Here is a 23,923-nt window from a genome sequence, read left to right as displayed (position 1 = left end):
ACGTTCTGCAACCGCTATGAACAGTTGTGGCGAACGCCGGAAGGATTTTGTCCGGTGTATGTAGAACGCAAGGGCTCTGCGGACATCCAGGGTGTGCAGCTGTTGATCCCGACTCGAGGCATGAGGCTTCGGGAAAAAAACGGGAAGGAAAATGTCCTGATTTACATGGAAGGCTGACACCACCTTAGGGAGGAAGGCCGGATGAGGCCGAAGCTGGACCTTGTCCGCATGAAAGATGGTGTACGGAGGACCAGCCGTCAGGGCCTGGAGCTCGGACACTCGCCTCGCTGAGGTTATTGCGATGAGAAAAGCTGTTTTCCACGACAGGTGGAGCAGTGAACACACAGCCATGGGCTCAAAGGGAGGTCCCATGAGCCTGCCCAAGACCAGATTCAGGTCCCAGGGCGGAGTCGGGGCCCGCACTGGCGGGAACAAACGCTCAAGACCCTTGAGGAAGCGGGAAACCGTAGGATCGGAGAAGATGGATCGGTGACCGACGGGTGGCCTGAAGGCCGATATCGCTGCCAGGTGCACCTTTAACGATGAGACCACCAGACCCTGTTCTTTAAGCGACCAGAGGTAGTCCAGTATCGTTGGGATAGGGACGACGAATGGATTTAGATCTTTCTGGTCGCACCATATGGCGAAGCGCTTCCATTTGGAGAGGTAGGTCGAGCGAGTGGAGGGCTTTCTGGTCTCCAGCAGGACCCGCTGGACCGCCGCCGAACAGGTCCGCTCCGCGCGGGTCAACCATTCAGGTACCAGGCTGTCAGGTGGAGGGACTGCAGGTCCGGGTGGCGGAGCCTGCCGAAGTCCTGCGTTATCAGGTCCGGCCATAAGGACAGAGGGATGGGATCTCGTACCGATAGCTCGAGCAGCAGAGTGTACCAGTGCTGTCTCGGCCAGGCCGGAGCGACGAGTATGAGGCGGGCTCTGTCCCTCCGAAGCTTGAGAAGCACCCGATGTACGAGTGGGAACGGAGGGAAGGCATACAGAAGGTGACCCGTCCAGGGGTAGAGGAATGCGTCCGACAGGGAGCCCGGGGCGCGACCCTGGAGCGAGCAGAACTGGTGGCACTTCCTGTTCTCTCTGGAGGCGAACAGGTCTATCCGGGGAAACCCCCACCTCCGGAAAATCGTGTGAACCACATCTGGGCGGAGGGACCACTCGTGGGACAGGAACGACCTGCTCAGACGGTCGGCCAGCGTGTTCTGCACCCCTGGAAGATAGGACGCCACTAGGTGAATGGAGTGGGCTATGCAAAAGTCCCACAGTAGCATCGCCTCCGTGCACAGCGGAGAAGATCGGGCTCCACCCTGCTTGTTGACATAAAACATCGCCGTTGTGTTGTCCGTCAACACCGCGATGCAACGCCCCTGGAGACTGGGGCAAAAGGCTTGACAGGCGAGGCAAATCGCTCGGAGCTCTCTGACATTGATATGGAGGGAGAGCTCTCGGGGTGACCAGAGGCCTTGGGTGTGCAGGTCGGCTAGGTGCGCTCCCCACCTCAGCTCTGACGCATCCGTGGTCAGAGTGGCCGATGGTTGAAGAGGGCGGAAAGAGACTCCGGCACACACGACTGCTGGGTCCAGCCACCAAGTGAGCGAAGCGAGTGCTGGCTTCGTGGGCGTGACCACCATATCGATGGAGTCGCGGTGGGGCCGGTACACTGACGCGAGCCAAATTTGAAATGGGCGAAGGTGCAACCTCGCGTACTGAGTGACGAACGTACATGACGCCATGTGGCCTAGAAGGCGGAGGCAGGAACGCACTGTTGTCCGTGGGAAAGCTTGTAGGTCTCGAACTAGAGAGACCAGAGACTGATGCCGAGGTTGGGGCAGGCAGGCCCTGGCCAAGTTGGAATCTAGGACCGCACCGATGAACTCCACTCTTTGCGAGGGGGTCAACATCGACTTCTCGGCATTTATCATGAGCCCTAGACGCTGAAACAGGGCTAGGACCGTGGCCATGTGGGACGCCACCAGTTGGCGGGATGGTCCTCGGACTAACCAGTCGTCGAGATAGGGGTAGACATGTATCCGACGACGGCGGATGGCCGTGGCCACCACTGCCATACACTTGGTGAATACCCTCGGCGCTGTAGAGAGGCCGAAAGGCAGCACTGTGAATTGGTAGTGCGTATTGTTGACAACGAAGCGCAGGTACCGCCGATGAGGAGGGTAAATAGCGACATGAAAATACGCGTCCTTCATGTCGAGGGCGGCAAACCAGTCTCCCGGATCCAGGGAGGGAATGATAGTTCCCAGGGTTACCATGCGAAACTTGAGCTTGACAAGGTATTTGTTGAGCTCTCGGAGGTCGAGTATGGGTCGTAGGCCTCCCTTCGCCTTGGGGATTAAGAAATATCGGGAGTAAAATCCCCTGCCTCGCATATCGCTCGGCACCTCCTCTATAGCACCCAATCTCAGCAGAGACTCGACCTCTTGTAGGAGGACTTGCTCGTGAGAGGGGTCCCTGAAGAGGGACGGGGTGGGTGGGTGGGAGGGTGGGGGCGAAACAAACTGGAGATGGTAACCAGACTCTACCGTGCGTAGCACCCAGTTGTCCGATGTAATCTGGGACCACGCCGGGAGGAAGTGGGAAAGACGATTGAAAAATAATGGGGAAGGATCCGGGGAAGAGACTGCTGGGCCGTCCTCGTGCGTCCCGTCAAAACGCCTGCTTCGGCCCTTGGGGGGCCTTGGAAGGCGCCTGGGACTGGGTACGCCGATTGCCCGATGGCCTACGGCGGTTTAGTCTGCCCCGGCGTGTATTGTCCGGCCGAGACCTGGATTGATTGAACGGCCGAAAGGGCTGTTGCCTGAAAGGCCTCCGTTGTGTCGCAGGCGTATGCATGCCTAGCGTGCGGATGGCAATGCGCCCATCCTTAAGGGTCTGTATCCTGGAGTCCGTTTTCTCCGAGAATAAGCCCTTAGTATCGAAGGGCAAGTCTTGCAGAGTATACTGAACCTCTGGCGGCAAGGTGGATGATTGCAGCCAGGAGATCCGTCTCATTGTCACTCCCGATGCCAAGGTCCTGGCTCCGGAGTCTGCAGAGTCCAGTGAACCCTGAATGGAGGACCTGGTAGCTTTCTTGCCCTCTTCCAGCAAAGCTGAGAACTCCTGCCTGGAGGATGTTGGAACCAACTCCGTAAATTTAGAGAGGGCTACGAAGTTATCGTAAGCATAGCGGGCCAGGAGAACCAACTGATTTGCTATGCGTAATTGGAGGCCGCCAGCCGAATATATTTTGCGGCCCAAGAGGTCCATCCTGCGCGCGTCCTTAGACTTAGGAGCCGGCGCAGGTTGCCCATTTCGCTCCCTGTCATTCACGGACTGTACCACTAGGGAGTCCGGGGTCGGGTGTGTATAGGTACTCGTACCCAGTCGGGGGTACCGAGTACTTCCTCTCCACTCCACAGGCAGTGGGAGGGATAGACGCCGGGGACTGCCAAAGTGTGGTGGCATTTTTCTGGATCGTCCGAACAAACGGTAGGGCCACTCGCATGGGGGCCTCCGTTCCGACCACATTAGTGATCGGGTCCTCGTCCTCGACGACCTCCGCTACCGGAAGGTTAACTGCTTGTGCCACCCGAAGAAGGAGGTCCTGATGGGCACGTAAGTCAATCGGCGGGGGATCGGATGACGAGGATCCCGCCACCGCCTCGTCGGGCGAGGAAGACGAGGAGTGGGCCTGACCGATAGGCAGAGGCTGAGGCTCGTCCATGGGGTGTGAGGTCGCCGTCTCTACAGGATGTTCCGTCTGCACAGGCGGCGGTGGAACCTCAGCCGGAGGCGAAGGAGGGGGCCTGCTGACGGTGGCTTCCGGCACCCCATGGTCAGAAGGCCCCTGTCGCGGGAGGAAGGGGGCGCCTTGAGACTCGTGACCCGCCCAGGGGGTCCAGAAACCCCATTGCTGGGGACCCAGGTCTTGTCCTTGAGGGTCCGCGCGGTAATCTGCACCGCTGCCGTCGTGTGAAGCGACCGACGGTTGGCGGGAAGGCCACGGGGGGGCAGAGGCGCTCAGAGACTGCGCCGTCGATGCCACCAGTCTGTCCGTGGACGGTGCCGTGTACCGGTGCCGATCGTCTCGGTGCCGGGAGCGGGAGCGGGACCTTCGACCGCGAGAGTAGCGGGAGGTCGACCGCGATCTCGATCGTCGACGGGAGCGGCTTCGAGAATGGCATCGGGAGCGGTGCCGGGATTCGGACCTCCCTCGGTGCCGACGGTCCGGAGAGCGGGACCGGGACCTGGAATGCCTCCGGGAGTACGACCGGTACCGCGATGAGGAGCGGTACCGGGACTGCGACCGGCGCCGAGAAGGAGAGCGGTACCGTGATGGAGACCGGTGCCGTGACCTTGAACGGCGGGAAGGTGACCGTCTCCGGGATCGAGACCGGGAGCGGGACCTGGATCGCCTCCTATCCCATTTGTCCGGGGTGGCCGGTCGTACCATGGCCGGTTTACCCGCTGAGGGAACAGCCCGCACCGGCGGTGCCGGGGGCCGGAGGCTCGGTGCCTCTGTTAGCTCTATGAGCTCCCTCGCCGTCGAGAACGTCTCGGGCGTGGACGGGAGAGGCAGCTCGACCACGGCTTGCACCGGGGAGCGCGGGGGTACCGGACTCGACGGCCCAGCCGGTGCCGGAGTCGACGGTACCGCGCACGGTCCGTGCGCTGTCACGGACGGTGCCGAAGGCGCCGCTGCTGGCTGCTGGACCGATGGTCTCGGCGTAGCAGAGTCTACAGCCTTGGGCTTAGGCTTCCGTTTCCCAGATGGTGAATGGGAACGGTGCCGGGGCTTCGGTGCCGGCTGCTTCTTAACAGTCTCGGTACCGGACCGGCCGGGGACCGCTGGAGCACTCCGCACCGAGGACGACGCCGGAGCCGGAGGAGTCGGCACCGCAGGGGTAAGCGCCGACTCCATAAGGAGCTGCCGCAACCTAATGTCCCGCTCCTTTTTAGTTCGCGGCTTGAACGACCTGCAAATGAGGCACTTATCTGGTCGATGTCCCTCGCCGAGACAACGAAGGCAGGCGTCGTGGGGGTCCCCAACGGGCATATGCCGCTGGCAAGCCGCACAGGGCTTGAATCCCGGTGTCTTGGGCATACGCCCGCACCGGACGGGAAAAGAGGGGCTAAGCCCCCCTAATTCCCCCTAATCTAACTACTAACTAATCAACTAACTCAGTTTAACAACTAACTATATACACTAAATACAAACTAGAACCAAGGTGAGCTAGGTAAGTGGAGGACGACAAGCACTCCACAGTTCCAACTGCCGTCACGGGAGGGAAGAAGGAACTGAGGAGCGGACGGGCCGGCTGGGGTATATAACTAGCGCTATAGCGGCGCCACTCCAGGGGGCGCCCAGCCGGCCCGCCGGTGTTGCTAGGCTAAAAATGTTCCGAAGAGCCGTGCACGCGCGGCGCGCACACCTACATGGAACGCATAGGAGCAATCACTCGAAGAAGAATTAAAAATTCCGCACCCAGTATTTTAAAATTCTGCAAGTTTTATTTGTCAATAAATAAATGTGGAGGCTTCAGCAGGGCAGTGGGGAGCACAGGCCACTGGCTGCATGAAGATGGGAGATCACCCTGCAGCCTCCCCACCCCTGGGACACAGACTCGGCAGTGAGGCTGCACCCAACCCTGACAAAGCACAAGCCCTGGGCCTGCCCCAGAAACACCTTGGGGTCCTGCCCCGCTGCGCCAGGTGTACCAGGTGTGAGGCAGGCAGGCTCAACCAGGCAGGACCAAGTGTGGAGAGGCTCAGTGTGGTGGGATCCACATGTGGGGTGAGAAAATTCTATGTAGGACAATCTGGGTGCAGGCAGCTCAATGGGGGGTCTAGGTTTGGGGGGATCTGGATGCACAGAGGCTTGTTGGTGGGGTTCCAGGCGCAGGGGCAATGGGTCTCTGCAGAGGCTTCCAGGTGAAGGTGGTTGGGGATCAGCAGTGGGCTCTAGGTATGAGGGTCTCAGCAGGGGGATCTGGGTGCTGGGGGAGTGAGGCTCGGTGGGGTGGGGGTCTGGGTGCAGCTAGCTGGGGGTCAGTGGTGTGGGGGTCTGGATGTGGGGGCTCCCAGTGGTGCAGAGGGGTGGGGCTCATCAGGGTGAGGGTTTGAGTACAGGGAGCTCAATGGGGGGTGGTCTGGGTGCAGGGGGGCTCCAGATGCAGGGGTTGAGGTTCAGTGGGGTGGGGTTCAGGTATGGAGGGCTAGGGAGGTTCTGGGTGTACGGGGTGAGGCTTGACGGGGGTGTCTGGTGTGACAGACCCAGACCAGTGGGGTACAGGAGTCTGGCAGAGGGCAAATATACTGGTCACTGGATGAGTAGTTTTCTGTTCCCTGAGTGACCAGAGCAGGAGCTGCACTAGAGTAATCAGGAACCTGCTAGAACCAATTAAGGCAGCCAGGCTGATTAGAACACCTGCAGCCAATCAAGGCAGGCTAATCAGGGCACCTGGGTTTAAAAAGGAGCTCACTCCAGTCAGGTGGGGAGGAGTCAGAGGAGAGGAAGTGCGTGTGAGGAGCTGGGAGCAAGAGGCACCAGGAGCTGAGAGGGAGAGGCTGTGCTGCTGGAGGACTAAGGAGTACAAGCGTCATCAGACACCAGGAGGAAGGTCCTGTGGTGAGGATAAAGGTGGTGTTTGGAGGCAGCCATGGGGAAGTAGCCCAGGGAGGTGTAGCTGTCATGCGGCTGTTCAAGGAGGCACTATAGACAGCTGCAATCCACGGGCCCTGGACTGGAACCCGGAGTAGAGGGCGGGCCCGGGTTCCCCCCAAACCTCCCAACTCCTGATCAGACACAGGAGGAGTTGACCCAGACTGTGGGGAAGATCACTGAGGTGAGCAAATCTGCCAAATAAGTGCAGGACCCACCAAGGTAGAGGAGGAACTTTGTCACACTGGGTATGGGAGGTTCAGATGCATGGGGGAGCAGCTCCCCATATAGTGACCCCTCCCCCTGCAGTTGAGGAGCGATGTGGTCAGCAAATGGGAAGATGCTGAGCTTCCTGGAGCTGGGAGAGGTTTCTGGGGATAGGTCTGACACAGCCCCAGCCACTCCTTGCAGGGGAAGAGGAAGTCTCGTCCTGTCCTGCTTCCAGCCCAGCTGAGACTAGCAGCTGATCTCAGCTCAGGGTAGGAGCCACTGGCTGGGGTGTCCCCAGCCCTGTGGTGATTTACCTCTTCGCCAGCTGCTCTGGGTGCCTGAAACAATGTACCTGTATAGCTAGGGAGTGGGGCATGACTGCTCTTGCAGCTTCCCTTTGCTTCCCTGTCAGAAAGTCATTTTTCTGCGGGGAAGCAAAGAAATCTGCAGGGAACATGAATTCTGCACACACGCAGAGGTGCAGAATTACCCCAGGAGTAGCCTTTGCACTCATCTGTGCTGAAGATTTTAGGGAGGGACAGCAAATAATTCCTTGGGAAACCCCAAGGAGTGCACGCACACTCTAGTGCAACTCCAGAGCTATGGAACACTTGGTGAGATACCCCTGAAATACCTGGCACTGGCCAAGCACCGCCTGGGTGAGGGTGAGTGGCGTTATGACCCTGGAAGCTGCAGTCAGTGGCACTAGCTCTGGGCCAGCTCAGCTGCCTGGGAGCAGTCCCGAGGCTTTATCCTCAGCAGCCCCTAGGGGAGGCAAGTGGCTAGCCAAACGCTGTGACTGAATTCCAGGCCGGTGCTCCCTGAGTGGCACCCAACCCTCATTGATAAGAGCTTTCACGCCATGTGTGAGAGCAGCTAGAGATCAGTGCAGCTGGATACACCCAGCGCAGAGGGAGAAGCCAGCCCAACCCTGACGGCAGGGCAGCTAGGCCATACCTGCAGAGCTCGTGCAGCTGATGTGGGCGGGGTCATCGAGTCGGTTCAGGGAGTCCTGCACCATCTGCTCTGCCTCCTGCACCGTGCACTGCAGCAAGGCAAACTGCTCGTCCAGGAGCCGCTGCTGGAGGGCCTGCTCACGGCTCTCCTGAGGGACACACAAAGAGAAGAGAGAGCTCAGGGCCTTCCCAAGCCCCAGCCAGGCCACCCTGGCACCCAGGAGGCTCTGGGCAAGAATGGCAAGGCCACTGACACGCCAGAGCCATGTAATAAAGAGCAAGGGCCATCCCTGGCTGCTCTGGCCCCAGTTCCTTCCAAGTTCCAGCAGGAGGAAAGGGGGCAGAGGGGGACCAAAACGCCACACCCATGGGGTGTTCCCCATATCTTTGCATTTAAGGAAGAACAGTTTTGGGGCTATCAGTTCCTAGAGCGCAATGCTCCATCTTAACCCGAGCAACCAAGCAAGGAGGAGTCCAACCGCACAGCATGCTGGGACATGCAGCCTCTGCAGATCGCAGCTCCACGGCTTTAGCTTTACTGCATTTCACACAAGAGCTGCCCTTGGACTCCTGTCACTGCGCTGGGTGAAGTCAGGGTGCCCTGGGTGCTCGGGATGTTGCTGTCCACCTCGGGCACCCCCAGACTGGCAGACAGGAGTACTGTACCTTCTCTCCCAGCCGGGTCTGCAGCGTCTCCAGCGATTTACTGCTGCTCTCCTTCTCGCTGTCTAGAGCGTCCTTCAGCTGCTGCAGCTCGGCCTGCAATGCCGCCACCTCCTGGCTGCGCTGGGTCACTGCCACCACCAGGGTGTCCCTCTCCTGCTCCAGGCCTGCTGTCCTGGTGCTACGCTCTGCTTCCGACTGCAGGGCAAAGGGAACAGAGGGAGGAACGAGGAGAGAAAAAAAGAGGGTGGACCAAGTGCCCTCATTCTGGGATCCCTCCTCCCCTACTATATTCCAAAATTAAACCACCTCAGAGCCCGGTGTGCTGGGTCAGCGAGTTTCTGCCGCCCACGATGCTGGCACTGCTCCCAGCGCAGCCTGACAGCCCGTCCCTCTGGCAGGGAGAGCACAGCCAGACTTGCCAGTAGAAACCCACTCAGGCTGCTGTTCCACCAGCAGCACGCTTCCAGCCAGGGCGTGGGGCCGGACCGAGTCTCAGGGGAGGAGATCTCACTGCGGGAAGCACGCGCTCACCTGCAAACTGGATTGCAGGGTGCTTTGTAGGGCCTGCAGCTCCTGCTTGCTGGCTGTGAGCTCTCTCTTCAAGGTTTCCAAGACATCTGTCTGTTCCTGAGTCTGCAGACAGAGCAGAAGTAACCCTTGAGTGTGCACATCACAGGGTGGCACTCCCTGCCCCTGGGCTGTTTGTTACCCACTGCAGACCTTAGCTGAGAGCTCAGGATCTGATCACATCACCAATCTGCAGCCTTCTCCCCTCACTCCTCGCTTGTACCGTCCCACGGGCACAACGCCGTAGACCTGTCTACTGCACGGGCTCCCTCACGCTGGGCTCTAATCCACCCAGCACCCCCAGCTGACACCCCAGGCTCCAGGCCTTCCCTGCTCCGCTCTGCACACTCGGACTCACCTTCCTCTGGGCCTGCTCACTCACGCGCTGGAAGGAGTCCTCTAACTCTTTCTTCTCCCGCTCCACATCGCCTTGGGCCTGTCTGGCTATCGTTACCTGCTTGGTGACCTCTGCGTTCTGGGGAACATCAGCAAGAACTCGTCAGCTGCGTCAGCCCCTGCTCGTCACCCACCCAGTCACTGGACAAGGCCGATGCCTCACCTCTGCCCCATCCTGCTCTCAGAGCACAATCCTGTTCCCTGGTGTGGTGCAGGGGAAGGGGATTCCCCACGGGGGATCTTTGCCCACTAGCCTCCGGAATAACAGCAGAGCTGGCTCTCCACAGGGCATGATGGCCCATGGGCCTACAGTGGCAGATCCCTGCTACTCCTGGGCATGAGAACTGACCCAAAGCCAGCAGGAGGCTTGGCAGGGGTGGAATGAAGGAGAGAGGAGCTGGGCCCTACCTTGCGCAGCAGGTCAGCATGGTTCTGCACCAGCTCGCTGTACTTCTCCTTCAGCTTGGTGTACCGCTGCTCGTTAGCCTGCGCCTTCCCTGCAACACAGACACACACGGGATGAGCGGCCTGGGAACACACGTGGCAAGGACGTCTCCCAAGGAAAATCCCGTCTCTCTGGGACAAATGAGTCACCCCATTCCTACAGCCATTCCAGCTGTGAAACATGGGTCTCCACAGAGCCCCCTGCTGAGGGAGCCCGGGACTGGACGGCCTGGAGCTCCGCCCACAGCCAGCCTGCCCCCTATAGCACCCCCTGCTGAGGGAGCCCGGGACTGGATGGCCTGGAGCTCCGCCCACAGCCAGCCTGCCCCCCTCCAGGACCCCCTGCTGAGGGAGCCCGGGACTGGATGGCCTGGAGCTCCGCCCACAGCCAGCCTGCCCCCTATAGCACCCCCTGCTGAGGGAGCCTGGGACTGGATGGCCTGGAGCTCCGCCCACAGCCAGCCTGCCCCCTATAGCACCCCCTGCTGAGGGAGCCTGGGACTGGATGGCCTGGAGCTCCGCCCCACAGCCAGCCTGCCCCCCTATAGCACCCCCTGCTGAGGGAGCCTGGGACTGGATGGCCTGGAGCTCCGCCCACAGCCAGCCTGCCCCCCTATAGCACCCCCTGCTGAGGGAGCCTGGGACTGGATGGCCTGGAGCTCCGCCCACAGCCAGCCTGCCCCCTATAGCACCCCCTGCTGAGGGAGCCTGGGACTGGACGGCCTGGAGCTCCGCCCACAGCCAGCCTGCCCCCTATAGCACCCCCTGCTGAGGGAACCTGGGACTGGATGGCCTGGAGCTCCGCCCACAGCCAGCCTGCCCCCTATAGCACCCCCTGCTGAGGGAGCCTGGGACTGGATGGCCTGGAGCTCCGCCCACAGCCAGCCTGCCCCCCTACAGCACCCCCTGCTGAGGGAGCCCGGGACTGGATGGCCTGGAGCTCCGCCCACAGCCAGCCTGCCCCCTATAGCACCCCCTGCTGAGGGAACCTGGGACTGGACGGCCTGGAGCTCTGCCCACAGCCAGCCTGCCCCCTATAGCACCCCCTGCTGAGGGAGCCTGGGACTGGATGGCCTGGAGCTCCGCCCACAGCCAGCCTGCCCCCTATAGCACCCCCTGCTGAGGGAACCTGGGACTGGACGGCCTGGAGCTCCGCCCACAGCCAGCCTGCCCCCCTCCAGCACCCCCTGCTGAGGGAGCCTGGGACTGGACGGCCTGGAGCTCCGCCCCACAGCCAGCCTGCCCCACTCCCTGTTGATAGAGGCTGGGGCTGGAGTAGCTGCAAGCTCCCCCTACAGCCAACCCTGCAGAAGAGGCTGGGCTGGGGACTCAGGGGGCAGCCCCCGAAGCAGAGCAGAGGTCTCTCCTCACTCTCAATCTCTGTCAGGCTCCTCTGTGCTTTCTCAGTATCCTCCCACTGCTTCTTCAGCTCCTCCAGCTCGGTGCGCAGGAAATCGCTCTCGTCCAGGGCCTGCTGCTTGAGGTGCTGCTGCTCCGCTAGCTCTGCCTCCAGCTCGCTGATCCGTCCCCTCAGCTGCACCCCTAGGCGATGGCTCTGCAGGTTACCAAGGGGGAGAAGTGGGCCAGGGTGGGTCAAACACCCTCCTAGCCCCAGCTGCCTCAATGCCAGCTGCCCTTTGCAGGGGCAGTCTGAAACACAGCTCTTACACCGCTGTAGCTAACTAGACCTGGGCCAGCCAATCAAAGTGCCCAAGACCCACAATTCCTAAGAAACCCATTAACAAAAGCACGAGCCACTCAGCACGCAGGGATTCTGTGGTGAGTTATAAACCAACAGCACTCGTGTAATAAGTGAAGGGGGGAGCTCCCTTATGGACACCCACCCAGCCAGCCAGTTAGCTGCAAAATCCCTCTTGGTGTCTATTCTCTGCTTGCTTTACCTGGAAAGGGTTAACAAGCCACCAGGTAAAAGAAAAGGAGTGGGCACCTCACCAAAAGAGCCAGTGGGAAGGTAGAACTTTTAAAACTGGGAAAGAAACTTTCCCCTTGTCTGTTGTTCTCTGGGCTGCAGGGATGGAGCAGCAATGCTGTGTAAGGTTTTAACCAGGGATGAAAATTCATCTTCCATATCTAGGAGAAATTATTTGAATAGGGACTGTTTAGTTAGAATGTTTAGTGATCGGGTTTAGTTCTTATTTTGGCTTGTGGATCTCCTTTGTGCTAACCCCAGATGCTTTTGTTTGCTTGTAACCTTTAAGCTGAACCCCCAAGAAAGCTCTTTTGGGTGCTTAATTTTTTGAATTCCTCTTCTAAAATCTAGCAAAAGCCCAAGTTCCAGATGTATTTTCTTCCTTTTTGTTTTTAATAAAATTTACTTTAAAAAAAAAAAAAAAAAAAAAGAACAGGTTTTGGATTTTTGGTGTCCTAAGAGGTTTGTGCACATGTTGTTTGATTAGCTGGTAGCCACAGGTAATTTCCTTTGTTTTCTTTCTCAGCCAAGGTCAGAGAAAAGCTGTAACCTTGGGAGTTTAATACAAGCCTGGAGTGGCCAGTATTAATTTTTAAAATCCTTGCAGGCCCCCAGCAAGGAGAACGACACCAGTTGTGGGCCCCCACCTTCTGCACTCGAAGTGCCACAGTGGGGATTCAGCCTTAACAACTCAGCATAAGCCAGTGCCTGACTGGCAGTTGTCTAAGCAGCTATCACTTGACAGCACTGGTATCCCTGGGACAATGAGGAAACCCAGCTCCTCCCTAAGGTGGGAGAGCAGAAATACCATCCCTGGCGCAGGCCCTGGGCAGAGTAACAGCCTCAGCGTCTTAGAAAGGTGGCATCTCTGGAGCTCGGTGCTCCCTAGAGCCAGGCTGGGCCCCTGGTTCAGTGTGACCCAGCATATGCCCTGCGTGTTTTCCATCCAACGTACGGGCTAACAGCTCCGACCCTGCCCTGAGACGCAGCGATCACATCACTGAGTCCCAGATCTGCACGTCACTGGCCACAGAGTGCACAGCCTGCATACTGTGTTACCGTGAATCATACGCGCTACACACTCACCTCTGCCTTGAAGTTCTCCAGCTCCTCCTTCAGCGCACTGATCTCCCGGTACAGCTGCTCGATCAACCGGTCCCTGGCAAGGAGAATGACACCAGTTGCTTCCTCCATGCTGTGTCCGTTAGCCCATGCCCCTGCCACCCCGCACAGAGGAGGTTTGGAGATCAGATGGGAATTACACCAAAAATATTATGAGGCCAATACATGAACCCAGGGGTGCCCTCCCCTGGGACCCTGCGTGCAGCACTGGTCCCCGTGTCTCAAAGGATGCTGCAGAAGAAGAGGAGGTTCAGGGACAAGCAATAGGCAGGAGCCTGGAACGCTCATAGCGAGAGAGAGAGAGAGAACGGGATTGTTTGCCTTAGAAAGAGACAGTTCAGAGAGGACAGGATGGGGGGATACAAAGTAATGAATGGTCTAGAACACTGATTTTCAACCTAACACATTTCGAATGGAGGTGCGGACCCCTCTGGAAATCTCAGACAGTCTGTGGCCCCTCAGGGGTCCGCGGAGCACAGGTTGAAAACCACTGGTCTAGAGGAGGGAGACTGGGATCTTCTATTCCCTGGGTCTCATAACACAAGAGCCCAGGGGCATTCAATGGAGCTGAAAGGTGGCCGATTCAGAACTGTTCAAAGGAAGTATATTGTCCTCCAATGCACTGTTAGCCTGTGGAACTCACTGCCATAAGATGGAACTGAAGGCAAGAGCTAAACAGGGTTGGACCGTTATGTGAATACAGAGAAGAACTGTAAACACAAACAAGAGCTCTGGAAAGGATCTCAGCCCTCCTGCTTCAGGGCATGGGCAAATCTAACTACCGGGGTTAGGAGAGAATCTCCCCTGGGGGCAGCTTATCCCATCACTGCCCCCTGCAGGGTTTTAGCCTTTGCAGCAGCTGGAGCTGTGCATTGTCAGAGACAGGATACTGGGCTGGATGGACCCCAGGGCTGTTCCTAAATGACCCACTGAGGTCCCGCCCCTGCTGACTGCCAGCTCGCAGGGGCAAGTGTCTGGGGCTGGAGGAGCCTTTCCTTGCCTGTAACACCACAAGGAGCTGCCTGAGGCTACGCTGCGCTAAGTGCAGGGGCCATTGCCAGCTGCTGATTATGTGCTTCAGCTCCTAGCCCAGGTTCCAGCCTACGGCCAGGCATCCAGCTCCTATCACAGAGCCAGCCCAGAGTCAGAGCGCTCAGCCTGCTGCTCAGCGCCCTTCACAGATGAACCCCAGAGCGGGAGAGCCCTCACCAGTCAACCCCGGGGAGGCCCAGGCCTTCCCCACAGAACTGGCCCACACCCTGCCTCCGCATTCACAGCTCCTTCCCCTGACACTGAACACGCCCCACCAGCAGCTATGGGGCCCCTGAGCCAGCACTCACTTGTCATCCTTGTTCATCCCATTCTGACCGCTGAAGTTGAAAGGATCGTTACTGAACGAACTGCCAAAGATGTCATCAAACTTATTGTCAAACAAGCTCTGGAGGGGGAAACAAATACGGATCCTTGGAGTCAAACCTACTGCTGCTCTGCACATGGCCAGGGGCGCATGTACCCCGCCCCCCGTCTCAGCGCGCCCCCCTCCCCCCCAAGAGAAGATCCCTCCCCCATACACCAGGACCCCACCCCTTAGCAAGAACGGCAGCTGCCCCAGGCCCTCTAAGGGACAGCTATCCCTTCCCCTTGCAGACAGACAGCTCCCACCAGGCACGGGCCCCTATCTTCTATGCAGCCTGACGCAGCTGAGGGCAGTTCTACTTGCTTTATTAAACACCAGGTTACTGCAGCTAGTCTAATTCAGCTGGGGTCTGACTGGGACGGACAGACAGACAACTGCAGCGGACAGAAGGCCAGTCCTGTCTGGAACAGCAAGCGGAGCAGCTACTTACGAGGTACTTGCAGTGGTGAGAGTTAGCTGCATTTACCAGCAGGCAACCACTAGCTGCCAAAGGAGTTACTGGCATGACAGAAATCCCGTTCTCTTCATGTGAAATATCCCCATTAGCCACAACAAGAGGCAATGGGCCAAATTTGATGCCCTGCAGCTGGGCAGTCATTTATCCTAGTGCAAAGTGGGTTTAAAATCCCACCACACCAGAATGGCCGTGCTCCACGCTGGTGCAGGAGACTCCCCAAGATGCAGAGACTCAAACCCAAGAGCTGCAACTAGGGCAAGCTATTGTCTGCTCCAAATGGTACTGCCTAAATAACCATTACGGGCAGGAGCGCCGACAGCTTTTTTGGCGCCCTAGGCGGCGGAAGGTCCCGCCCCCAAAATACCACCGAAGACCAGGGTGGCTGAAGATCCAGCTGCCGTGGTTGCCCACCCCCCGAAATGTTAGTGCCCTAGGCGGCTGCCTAGGTCGCCTAATGGGTTGTGCTGGCCCTGATTATGGGTATGTATTTACCACCCACAGCCCCAAAAGCCATTATGTTAACAGGAGATGTAGGAACCACTTCACCTGCCACCGAAGTGGAGCCACCTCTGGCTGGCGTATTAGGACTGGGGACCTAGAACTGGAGGGGAAATGGAAGCCAAATGCAGTCAACCAATCGTCACCTGGCCAGGACACCAGAATTACTCCCTGACCCTTGGTTTCATGGCTGATTAGCCAGACAGCACCTTTAGCAGCACGGCACCCCCAAGGGCGCTGACTCAGTACTAAGCCCATGCGAACAAGCAGCGCTGATGCTGCTTCCTGTAGTGCCTGGGCTTTTCGTTTTCCATGTGTCATACAGCTCCAGAGCCACGGCAGGCCATGCGAAGGCCAGGCATACTTCTCTTGGCAGCTGAAAACCTTGCCAGACATAGGCAGAGCCAGTCGCGGGCTCAAAGAGAGAGACTGACGTCAGGGGGCCAGGATCTCACCTGTTGTGACGCTGTGTCCGTCTCCACTAGATCGGTGATGGGCTCGCTGTCTGGGGACGAGGCCTCAGCCGGGATGACCACCACGGGACTGATGTGCTCTGAAAGAGCCGAGGCCCGCAGAAAGTTGGGAGGATTCTAGGGTGGAAAGGGAGAAATTGATGGCGGGATCTTGAGAAAAGCAGCTCTGTGGGATGCAACGGGCCCAAATCCGCCCTCCGCACCACCCCAGGCAGCCCTAGTGGTGTCGTAATGGTGCTACGAGGCAGCGTTTCGCCTCCCTTCTCTAGCATCATGTGCCCAGGCACACCCCAATGCAGGGGTGGCCAAGCTCATCCTGCCCGGCCTGCCTGAGCCCCCGGCCAGGAAGGATCCCCCTGGCCCTGCCTTCCCCCGTCCCCTGGCACCTCAGGGTTCCGCGTCCAGGAGCGGCCCTGACAGCGCTGCAGCGGCATGGCTCTGGGGGGACCAGAGCCTCCTCCCGCTCGGAGCCGGGTGGTAAGGGGGCGGGGCCGCGAGCTCTGGCGGGATCTGAGCTCCTCCCGCTCGGAGCGGCGTGGTAAGGGGGCGGGGCCGCGAGCTCCGGCGGGATCTGAGCTCCTCCCGCTCGGAGCGGCGTGGTAAGGGGGCGGGGCCGCGAGCTCCAGCGGGATCTGAGCTCCTCCCGCTCGGAGCGGCGTGGTAAGGGGGGCGGGGCCGCGAGCTCCAGCGGGATCTGAGCTCCTCCCGCTCGGAGCGGCGTGGTAAGGGGGCGGGGCCGTGAGCTCCAGCGGGATCTGAGCTCCTCCCGCTCGGAGCCGGGTGGTAAGGGGGGCGGGGCCGCGAGCTCCGGCGGGATCTGAGCTCCTCCCGCTCGGAGCGGCGTGGTAAGGGGGCGGGGCCGCGAGCTCCGGCGGGATCTGAGCTCCTCCCGCTCGGAGCGGCGTGGTAAGGGGGCGGGGCCGTGAGCTCCAGCGGGATCTGAGCTCCTCCCGCTCGGAGCCGGGTGGTAAGGGGGCGGGGCCGCGAGCTCCGGCGGGATCTGAGCTCCTCCCGCTCGGAGCGGGGTGGTAAGGGGGCGGGGCCGCGCGCTCCGGCGGGATCTGAGCTCCTCCCGCTCAGAGCCGGGTGGTAAGGGGGGGCGGGGCCGCGAGCTCCGGCGGGATCTGAGCTCCTCCCGCTCGGAGCGGCGTGGTAAGGGGGGCGGGGCCGCGAGCTCCGGCGGGATCTGAGCTCCTCCCGCTCGGAGCGGCGTGGTAAGGGGGCGGGGCCGCGAGCTCCGGCGGGATCTGAGCTCCTCCCGCTCGGAGCCGGGTGGCAGGGGGGGCGGGGCTGCGAGCTCCGGCGGGATCTGAGCTCCTCCCGCTCGGAGCCGGGTGGTAAGGGGGCGGGGCCGCGATCTCCGGCGGGATCTGAGCTCCTCCCGCTCGGAGCCGGGTGGTAAGGGGGCGGGGCCGCGAGCTCCGGCGGGATCTGAGCTCCTCCCGCTCGGAGCCGGGTGGTAAGGGGGCGGGGCCGCGAGCTCCGGCGGGATCTGAGCTCCTCCCGCTCGGAGCGGCGTGGTAAGGGGGCGGGGCCGCGAGCTCTGGCGGGATCTGAGCTCCTCCCACTCAGAGCAGCATGGTAAGGGGGCGGGGCTGCGAGCTCCAGTGGGCTGAGTGGCAGGAGCTCAGGTCCCGCCAGAACCACGCTGCTGCAGCGCTGTCCAGGGCTGCTCCTGGACGCGGCACGCTGAGGCTCTGGAAGAGGGGGGAGGCGGGGGTAAGCAGCATGGGGAGGGGGCTGGGGCCCGGGGGGGTTGGATAAGAGGCAGGGAGCCCCGGGGACAGTCAGGGGACAGGGAGCAGGGGGAGGGGGGATTGGATGGGGCAGAGGTTCTGGGGGAGGGGCCGTCAGGGGATGGGGAACGGGGGGTTGGATCGTGGGAGTTCCGGGGGTCTGTCAGGAGGTGGGGGGGAGTGGATGGGGGTCAGTGCAGTCAGGGGACAGGGAGCAGAGGGAGTTGGTGGGGGGTGGGGTCCCGGAGTGGTGGTTGGGAGGGTGTCAGGGGGGCAGTCAGGGGACAAGGAGCAGAATGGGTTGGGGACTCTGAGGAGGGCAGTTGGGGGGCAGGAAGTGGGTGGGGGTCAGATGGGGGCAGGGCCAGGCTATTTGGGGAGGCCCAGCCTTCCCTACCTGGCCCTTCATACAATTTTGGAACCTCAATGCGGCCCTCGGGCCAAAAAGTTTGCCCACGCCTGCCCTAATGTCTCAAAAAAAGGTGGCATTGCGTTTTAATTTAATCGCATGATACGCTCTAGATAGAAAGTCCGCGTTCGCTCGCAGCATGCGTCCCACTACTGCGGTGCCGCATTACCATTGGTCTTCTCCTCCGACTACTATTCTAGAAAATTCTTTGACCTATAGAAGCGGCCGTGTCAGCCATGCCCAGTGCAGTGTCTACAGTGTTTGTAATCTTTGTCGCGTGTACTCTACTGAAATAGCATAACAAGCCCGTGGCTTTACGTTTTAATTCAATCGTATGATACCCCCTTTAATTTTAAAATATGGCTCGGTTCGTTGTTAAGATAAGAAAAGGAGGAGACAAGCTGTTCACGTGAAAGAGCCTTTTGGAAACCAGCACATGTAAAAAACAAACTAAGAAGTACAGTGTCCCAACAGCACCTCGACTCACTCATGATTTTGTACATTGAACAAGAATTGGCTTTGTCAGTTAATTACAATGATGTGATTGAGGACTTTAAGTCCATAATACCTGGTGAGCGACGTCTCATTCTCTAAGACAGGAAGATGAAGAAACCTTAATCTGTTTTGGTCAATTTGGGTTAGCTCATTATCTGGTTAAAGATAAAGATCATGAAAATTGACTGTATCTTTGTATATGCCTGGTTATCACTACAGCAAAAATTTGGTATTTTGTGTCTCATTTTTTAAGTAAAGTTTAGTTGTTAATTTTAAAAAAATTAGTTAAGTTTTAGTTTCTTTAGTGTGATGAATAAAATAATGTCCTTTATGATCGAGTATTCAATAAATGTTCACCTTTAAAAAAAAAAAAAGCCCTGGGTGCACACTCTAATGAAATGTGCTGCACACACCTATGTCTAGCACAAAGGGGGGCCGAGTTAGTGAATAGTGAAAAATCTAGTGCATTTTTCAATGAATTTATTCTTTACCAACAAAATTTCGCCCAGCTCTAGTAGGGATCTCTGAAAAGCAATCCCCTATAAGAGCAAATATGGCTTCCAGGGCTTGGCTGCAGGCACCCAGCATTCAACGCTGGGGTTTAACTGACTTGCCCAGAAACCGCAGTGGAGCTGGGAATAGAATCCAGGAGTCCTGACTGCCAAGGCCCTGTTCTAACCACTAGACTCCACTGCCTAGTCACGCCAATGGTCACTGCAACCCCTCCCTCTTAGCCTGCGTCCAAGGGCAAGAGAGAAGCCATTCGGGTCTCACCTCTGGGAGTTGTGGGATCTGAATCAGCCGTTTAAAGTACTGCAGGTTGCTGGAGCGATAGAACAAATCTTTCAACCTGGAAGGAAATGGGACATAAGAGAGGAGACTCTGCCGGCTGGGGCAGAACCAGGCAGTTGCAGGATGCAGGTGGCTTCCCTGCCACACTCATTTAACAGAGCCCATCACTTGTGGTTCCAAACCAGGCATCCCACGCAGAGAAGGAAAGGCAGCCCTTGACCTCAGCCACATGGACGCCATCTTGCCATACAACTCAAGTCGGGGACCCTGGGAAGAGAGCCACCGGCTCTGCTCCGTGGGACAGTACCCAGACATCTGCCTCAAGCCAAGTGGCAAACACACTCGTAAAAGTTGAATCCAGGGGGGTGGGGCCCCTCCCCCATACACCTAGGGAGGGAGGGGCCGGCCCGTCACTGATGCAAATTGCAGCTGCGACTAGGAATGAAGGGGAAAGAATTTACCAGCTAAATCCTAGAAGAACCAACCACCAGATCCATCTCCCCTGAGTTTCTGGCTTCCCTCCTTGGTTTCCTACCCCAGGGTTCGTTCAGCATATCACAACCTGCCCCTCCCTCCAGGCTGGGGAAGGTGAAGGGGGAATGAAAGCCAGAGCGTCTCGGAACAGAAAACGCTGCTCGCTCGGTACATTTCCAAGGGAGGAAGGATTGATGGACCCAGCAACACATGGCTGCAGCATGTGCACACCATCAGGCTGAGGAGCCAGCCCCGGCAGTACCCTCTGGAGCACAGCTGGGCTGCGGCCAAGCTTGACAACCATTGTTAAACCCTGATTATCTTAGCCCCCAAAGGGCCTTTATACGAAATGGCTCCGAGACGCCCAGGAAAGCCCAGGGGAATAGGGCTGCACCTTCACATTTTCACCGCAGCGTGACGACTGCACACAGCAGCCAAACCGCAGTTCAATGGCTGGCACCTCCCATACAATGCCACTAGAGCCCGAAAGCCTCCTTGGATTTAATAAGGCGATTATTCTTCAGTGCCAAGGGGTTATCCCAACAGCATGGGGCAGAGAAGAGGCCAGCCCTGCTCCAGGATAAACATTTGGGAGCTGGGGGACCCAGAAATCAGGACTGTTCTCATTTCTCAGTCACAGACGGTTCATTTCAAACCCAGGGGGTTGCCTGCAGCCTAGGGCTGAGTGGCCAGTAATGAACGTCGGAATAGCCGCTGTGAGCATGCAAAGGATCAGCGCCAAAGGTGACAGGCACTTACTTTCTGAACTGCTCCAGGAAACGGTCCCTGTGGCCCTGTAGTGTGTCAGCGGGGAGGCCTGAGGAAGAGACACAGGATGAATGCGAAGGGAAGCTCTCAGCTCCCAGGTCTCCTCACGCACCGCGCTCCTTTCCAGCCAGCCGAGCAGCACCGCACAGAGGGACCCGGCTGCACTGGGGAGCAGCCAGTGCTAGACCAGTTCATCGCTGCAGCCTCAGACTCAGGGCCTGAATTACGGAAGGGCCTGGGGGTAGGCCCCCTACTACTTTTACGGGTTACCCCACTTCGGACTTATTGGAAGGGGTGTAGAGGGTGTGTTTTGGCCCCTTACTTCTCCCTGTGTGCTCAGCTGGGAGAGCACTGACAGCAGCCGCCACTGCTGTCCTGTGGGGGGAGCCAGGGCACAATTCGGGGTTGGTCTGTGGAGAGAGGTGAGGGTGGGTGTCCCGTAGCCACAGCAGGTCCCACTGCCTGGACTCGGCTCTTCACTGGCGTAACCCAGGCTCCAGCGCTGGAGAAGCCCCTTTCATCCCACCAGGAAGGGGGAGGGGCACAAGGTGCGGGGTAATGGGCAGGGGGAGGGGGCAGGCAGGGGGAGGGGGGCAGAAGGCAGGCAGGGGGAGGGGGGCAGAGGAGGGGGCAGAAGGCAGGCAGGGGGAGGGGGCAGGCAGGGGGAGGGGGCAGAAGGCAGGGAGGGGTAAGAGCAGAGAGGAGACGAGGCTCCTGTTGCAGCTGGGCTCAGCGCAGAGGAGGCCAGCACAGGAGCCGCCCAGGGGGGCACCCTGGCACCTCCAGGCCTGTCCGCGTTCCCTAAGGGCACCCCCCTTCTCCCGGTTGTTCGAGCACTGCTCAGACGCTCCCAGCAGGTGGCGCTGCAGGGCAGGTGCACTGGCTCTGAGATGGCTCCCAGCTGGAGGAGGAACCCTGGCTGGGGTGGATCCCAGGGGTTTCACTCATGGAGGGGAAAGGGCCTTCGCTTGCACTCAGCCGGGGAGCTGGCAGCCGCTGTCTAAATCCAGGAGCACTGAGGTGCCGCTTGCTCGTACTGCAGGAATCTAGCTGAAGCTATTAAGCCGACCTCGCCCAAGTCCAAGGGCCTGACGTGATCTTTGCAGATCGGTGCACAGCTCGGATCTGTGCCTTGGCACTCGCCCAGGAAGAAATGCCACCGCTCGGCACGGCCAGGGAGCTGCGGCCTGGCGGACGCTCTCATTCTGGGGTAGCTAAGGTGGGGTGCGGGGGGTGAACATTTCTCACTGCTCTCTGCTTTTACTCCTCCCCCTGGTGGCTACGAGTCCTTCAGGGCTGGACTGGCGAGGGCACAGGGTCCTGGCCTAGACACCGCGGCTGAGTACCTTGGCATGGGCAGGGAGGGAGGCCAGCACCCTTGCGGGGGAAGGGGCGGGCTGGGGCATTCTAAAGGGAAACGTGCTCCTTGGGGGTAGCTTTATGAGCCATGAGCATAGGTCCCCTCTGGGTGCATGCAGAGGGACCCCCCCCAGGCCATCCCCCCACCCCCAATGCTTCTCAGGCTTCCACCTGCACCTGGCCAACCTCACTGCCCCGGCCTCCTTGCTTCCCTTCCTCTGTGCCCCCTTCCCCCTCCTGGCTGCTCCCTCTCTCCCCCATCCTCTCTTTCCCTGCGCTGGCAGCTTGCTGCAATCGCTGCTCCATCCCCGCCTCCCCTTTCCCTCTCCCCACAGCTGGTCTCCCTGCCCCCACCATCTCACCACTTCTCTGTTCAATCCCCCCGCCCGCCCGCCTGCCTCTCTCCGACTCTCCAGCTGCCAACAGCTGTGGTGGGGGGAAGGGCCCCGGTGGCTAGCCCAGCATCCAGTCTTGGGAACAGAGGGGAAAGCATGCTGGTGTTTGGACTGGCCTCCCCTGGCCCTTGGGGTCTCCTATGCCCTGCCCTGAAGGGTAGAAAGGGGATGCCTTGTTCCCTGCTCCCGGCCCCTCCCCAGGGAAGGGCACAGCTGGTGCAGCAGGGGCGTCAGCAAATGCAGGGTCCAGCCATGAGGCTAATGCTCCACTGGCCCAGACCAGGCGGTTCAGCATCAACCCACAGTTAATGTGCCACATCCCTCTCCCCGGGGAGGATTCTCTCTGCACTGATCACAGAGCAGGCTGGGCTGCGGTTCGACACCTACCACACAGCTTCCCCATCAGCCAGAGGGAGCCACCGATCTCCAGCCTGCCCTGACTCAGCAGCACTTCCATACGCTACCAGTCTGAGACTACAGGCAGGAGTCTCTGCTGGTGACAGAGAGCCAGCCACTGGGCCAAGCTACCAAGCCAGCCCCCGCCAGTGTTTTAAACCAGCTCTCTGCCTGGGCACCCCTCGCTCTGGGAGCAGAGGAAACACAGACAGGGCATTTCCTTGTGCTTGGCACACCTGTTACACGCACAGCCTTGGTGCAGGGCTCCGTCTCTGAAACCGTTGCTACAGAAACGTGACATCGGCTACAGCAAAACTTCTCAGGACGTCCCAGCACTGAAATGGCAGCTGCCTGCTGTGTACTTACAGGAGTGCAGCTTGAAGAGGAGTTTAACGGTGTAGTCATAGAGATGGCTGCAGTCCAGTATCACCTGTATCAGCGGGGCCAACCGGCACTGGCCAGCAGCAGTGACCGACACGGAGCGAGACATGTCCAAGGAGCTGAATACTAACAGGAGAGAGAGACAGCGCACTCAGGACTTGTTCCATGACATTCACTGATCTCTCTCTCACCCCCCCATCCCAGGAGGTTATTCTGCACAGCTGCTCATAGCACCACACTGAAGCAGCCAGACTATTACAGCACACTTGTATGTCTCGGCTGTTGTACCTTTCCTCCCCTCCATGCTAGCCTAAGAGTCTCTATCCTCATTTCACAGGAGTGATCGGACAAACCAAATTCCATCGGCTTTAAACCCAAAGGAGGAAAGCGAATGAGGGAGCCAACAGAAAACTGCACTAGCCCACTGTTATCCGTGGCTTTGCTCAGGTAACTTGTGCACAGGGGAGCTGCTTGAAACACAGTCCTGTACTGTGAGCCACACGGCCATGGTCAGAGACACCTGGGAACCAGATGACAGACGTCTATAGCTAAGGGACATTCAGATAGTTCACTAGCAAAACCGGTTTTGAGTGGACAAAGCTGGTTAAGCATTGCACACCGAGGAGGGATCTCTCCCATGTGTATATTACACACGTTGTGATCAATTTGCTGAGAGGAGATTCACTGCTTTCCCTCTCTACTGCTGGGGGGAGCACAGTGCGGCAGGAGAAGGAAGTTTCCATGTCTGCTGGCAGCAGGGCTGCTCAAGAGCGGGTCAGGCCAGCAGGGTTCCTTGTGGGCCGGGTGGAGTGCAGCGATTGAAGGCAGCTGAGGTGTGACAGCTCCCGTGCAAGGAGCTGGAGCGGCTGCCCCAAGTTGGATACCTGCTGGGAGGAGCTGCTGCACTGGGATAGGACA

At 59.1% G+C, this 23,923-nt stretch overlaps 1 protein-coding gene across 3 annotated transcripts in view; it reads right to left on the bottom strand.

Annotated features, from left to right (window-relative positions):
- HIP1 (huntingtin interacting protein 1) overlaps positions 1 to 23,923 on the bottom strand; it is a 159,517-nt gene that overhangs the window by 13,713 nt on the left and 121,881 nt on the right. For all 3 annotated transcript variants that reach the window (XM_044993519.1, XM_044993521.1, XM_044993520.1), the window contains exons 8-19: positions 22,991 to 23,131; positions 20,466 to 20,523; positions 19,215 to 19,290; positions 15,783 to 15,917; positions 14,296 to 14,393; positions 12,920 to 12,992; positions 11,275 to 11,458; positions 9,868 to 9,956; positions 9,422 to 9,538; positions 9,028 to 9,129; positions 8,497 to 8,691; positions 7,832 to 7,979 (exon numbers count right to left, since the gene is read on the bottom strand). In XM_044993519.1, the coding sequence (XP_044849454.1) occupies positions 7,832 to 7,979; positions 8,497 to 8,691; positions 9,028 to 9,129; positions 9,422 to 9,538; positions 9,868 to 9,956; positions 11,275 to 11,458; positions 12,920 to 12,992; positions 14,296 to 14,393; positions 15,783 to 15,917; positions 19,215 to 19,290; positions 20,466 to 20,523; positions 22,991 to 23,131 (1,416 nt within the window). The remainder of the gene's footprint in view (positions 1 to 7,831; positions 7,980 to 8,496; positions 8,692 to 9,027; positions 9,130 to 9,421; positions 9,539 to 9,867; positions 9,957 to 11,274; positions 11,459 to 12,919; positions 12,993 to 14,295; positions 14,394 to 15,782; positions 15,918 to 19,214; positions 19,291 to 20,465; positions 20,524 to 22,990; positions 23,132 to 23,923) is intronic.

The sequence above is a fragment of the Mauremys mutica genome, chromosome 19 (assembly GCF_020497125.1).
Source record: "Mauremys mutica isolate MM-2020 ecotype Southern chromosome 19, ASM2049712v1, whole genome shotgun sequence".
NCBI classification, from domain to species: domain Eukaryota; kingdom Metazoa; phylum Chordata; order Testudines; family Geoemydidae; genus Mauremys; species Mauremys mutica.
This window is presented reverse-complemented; position numbering and strand designations above follow the sequence as displayed.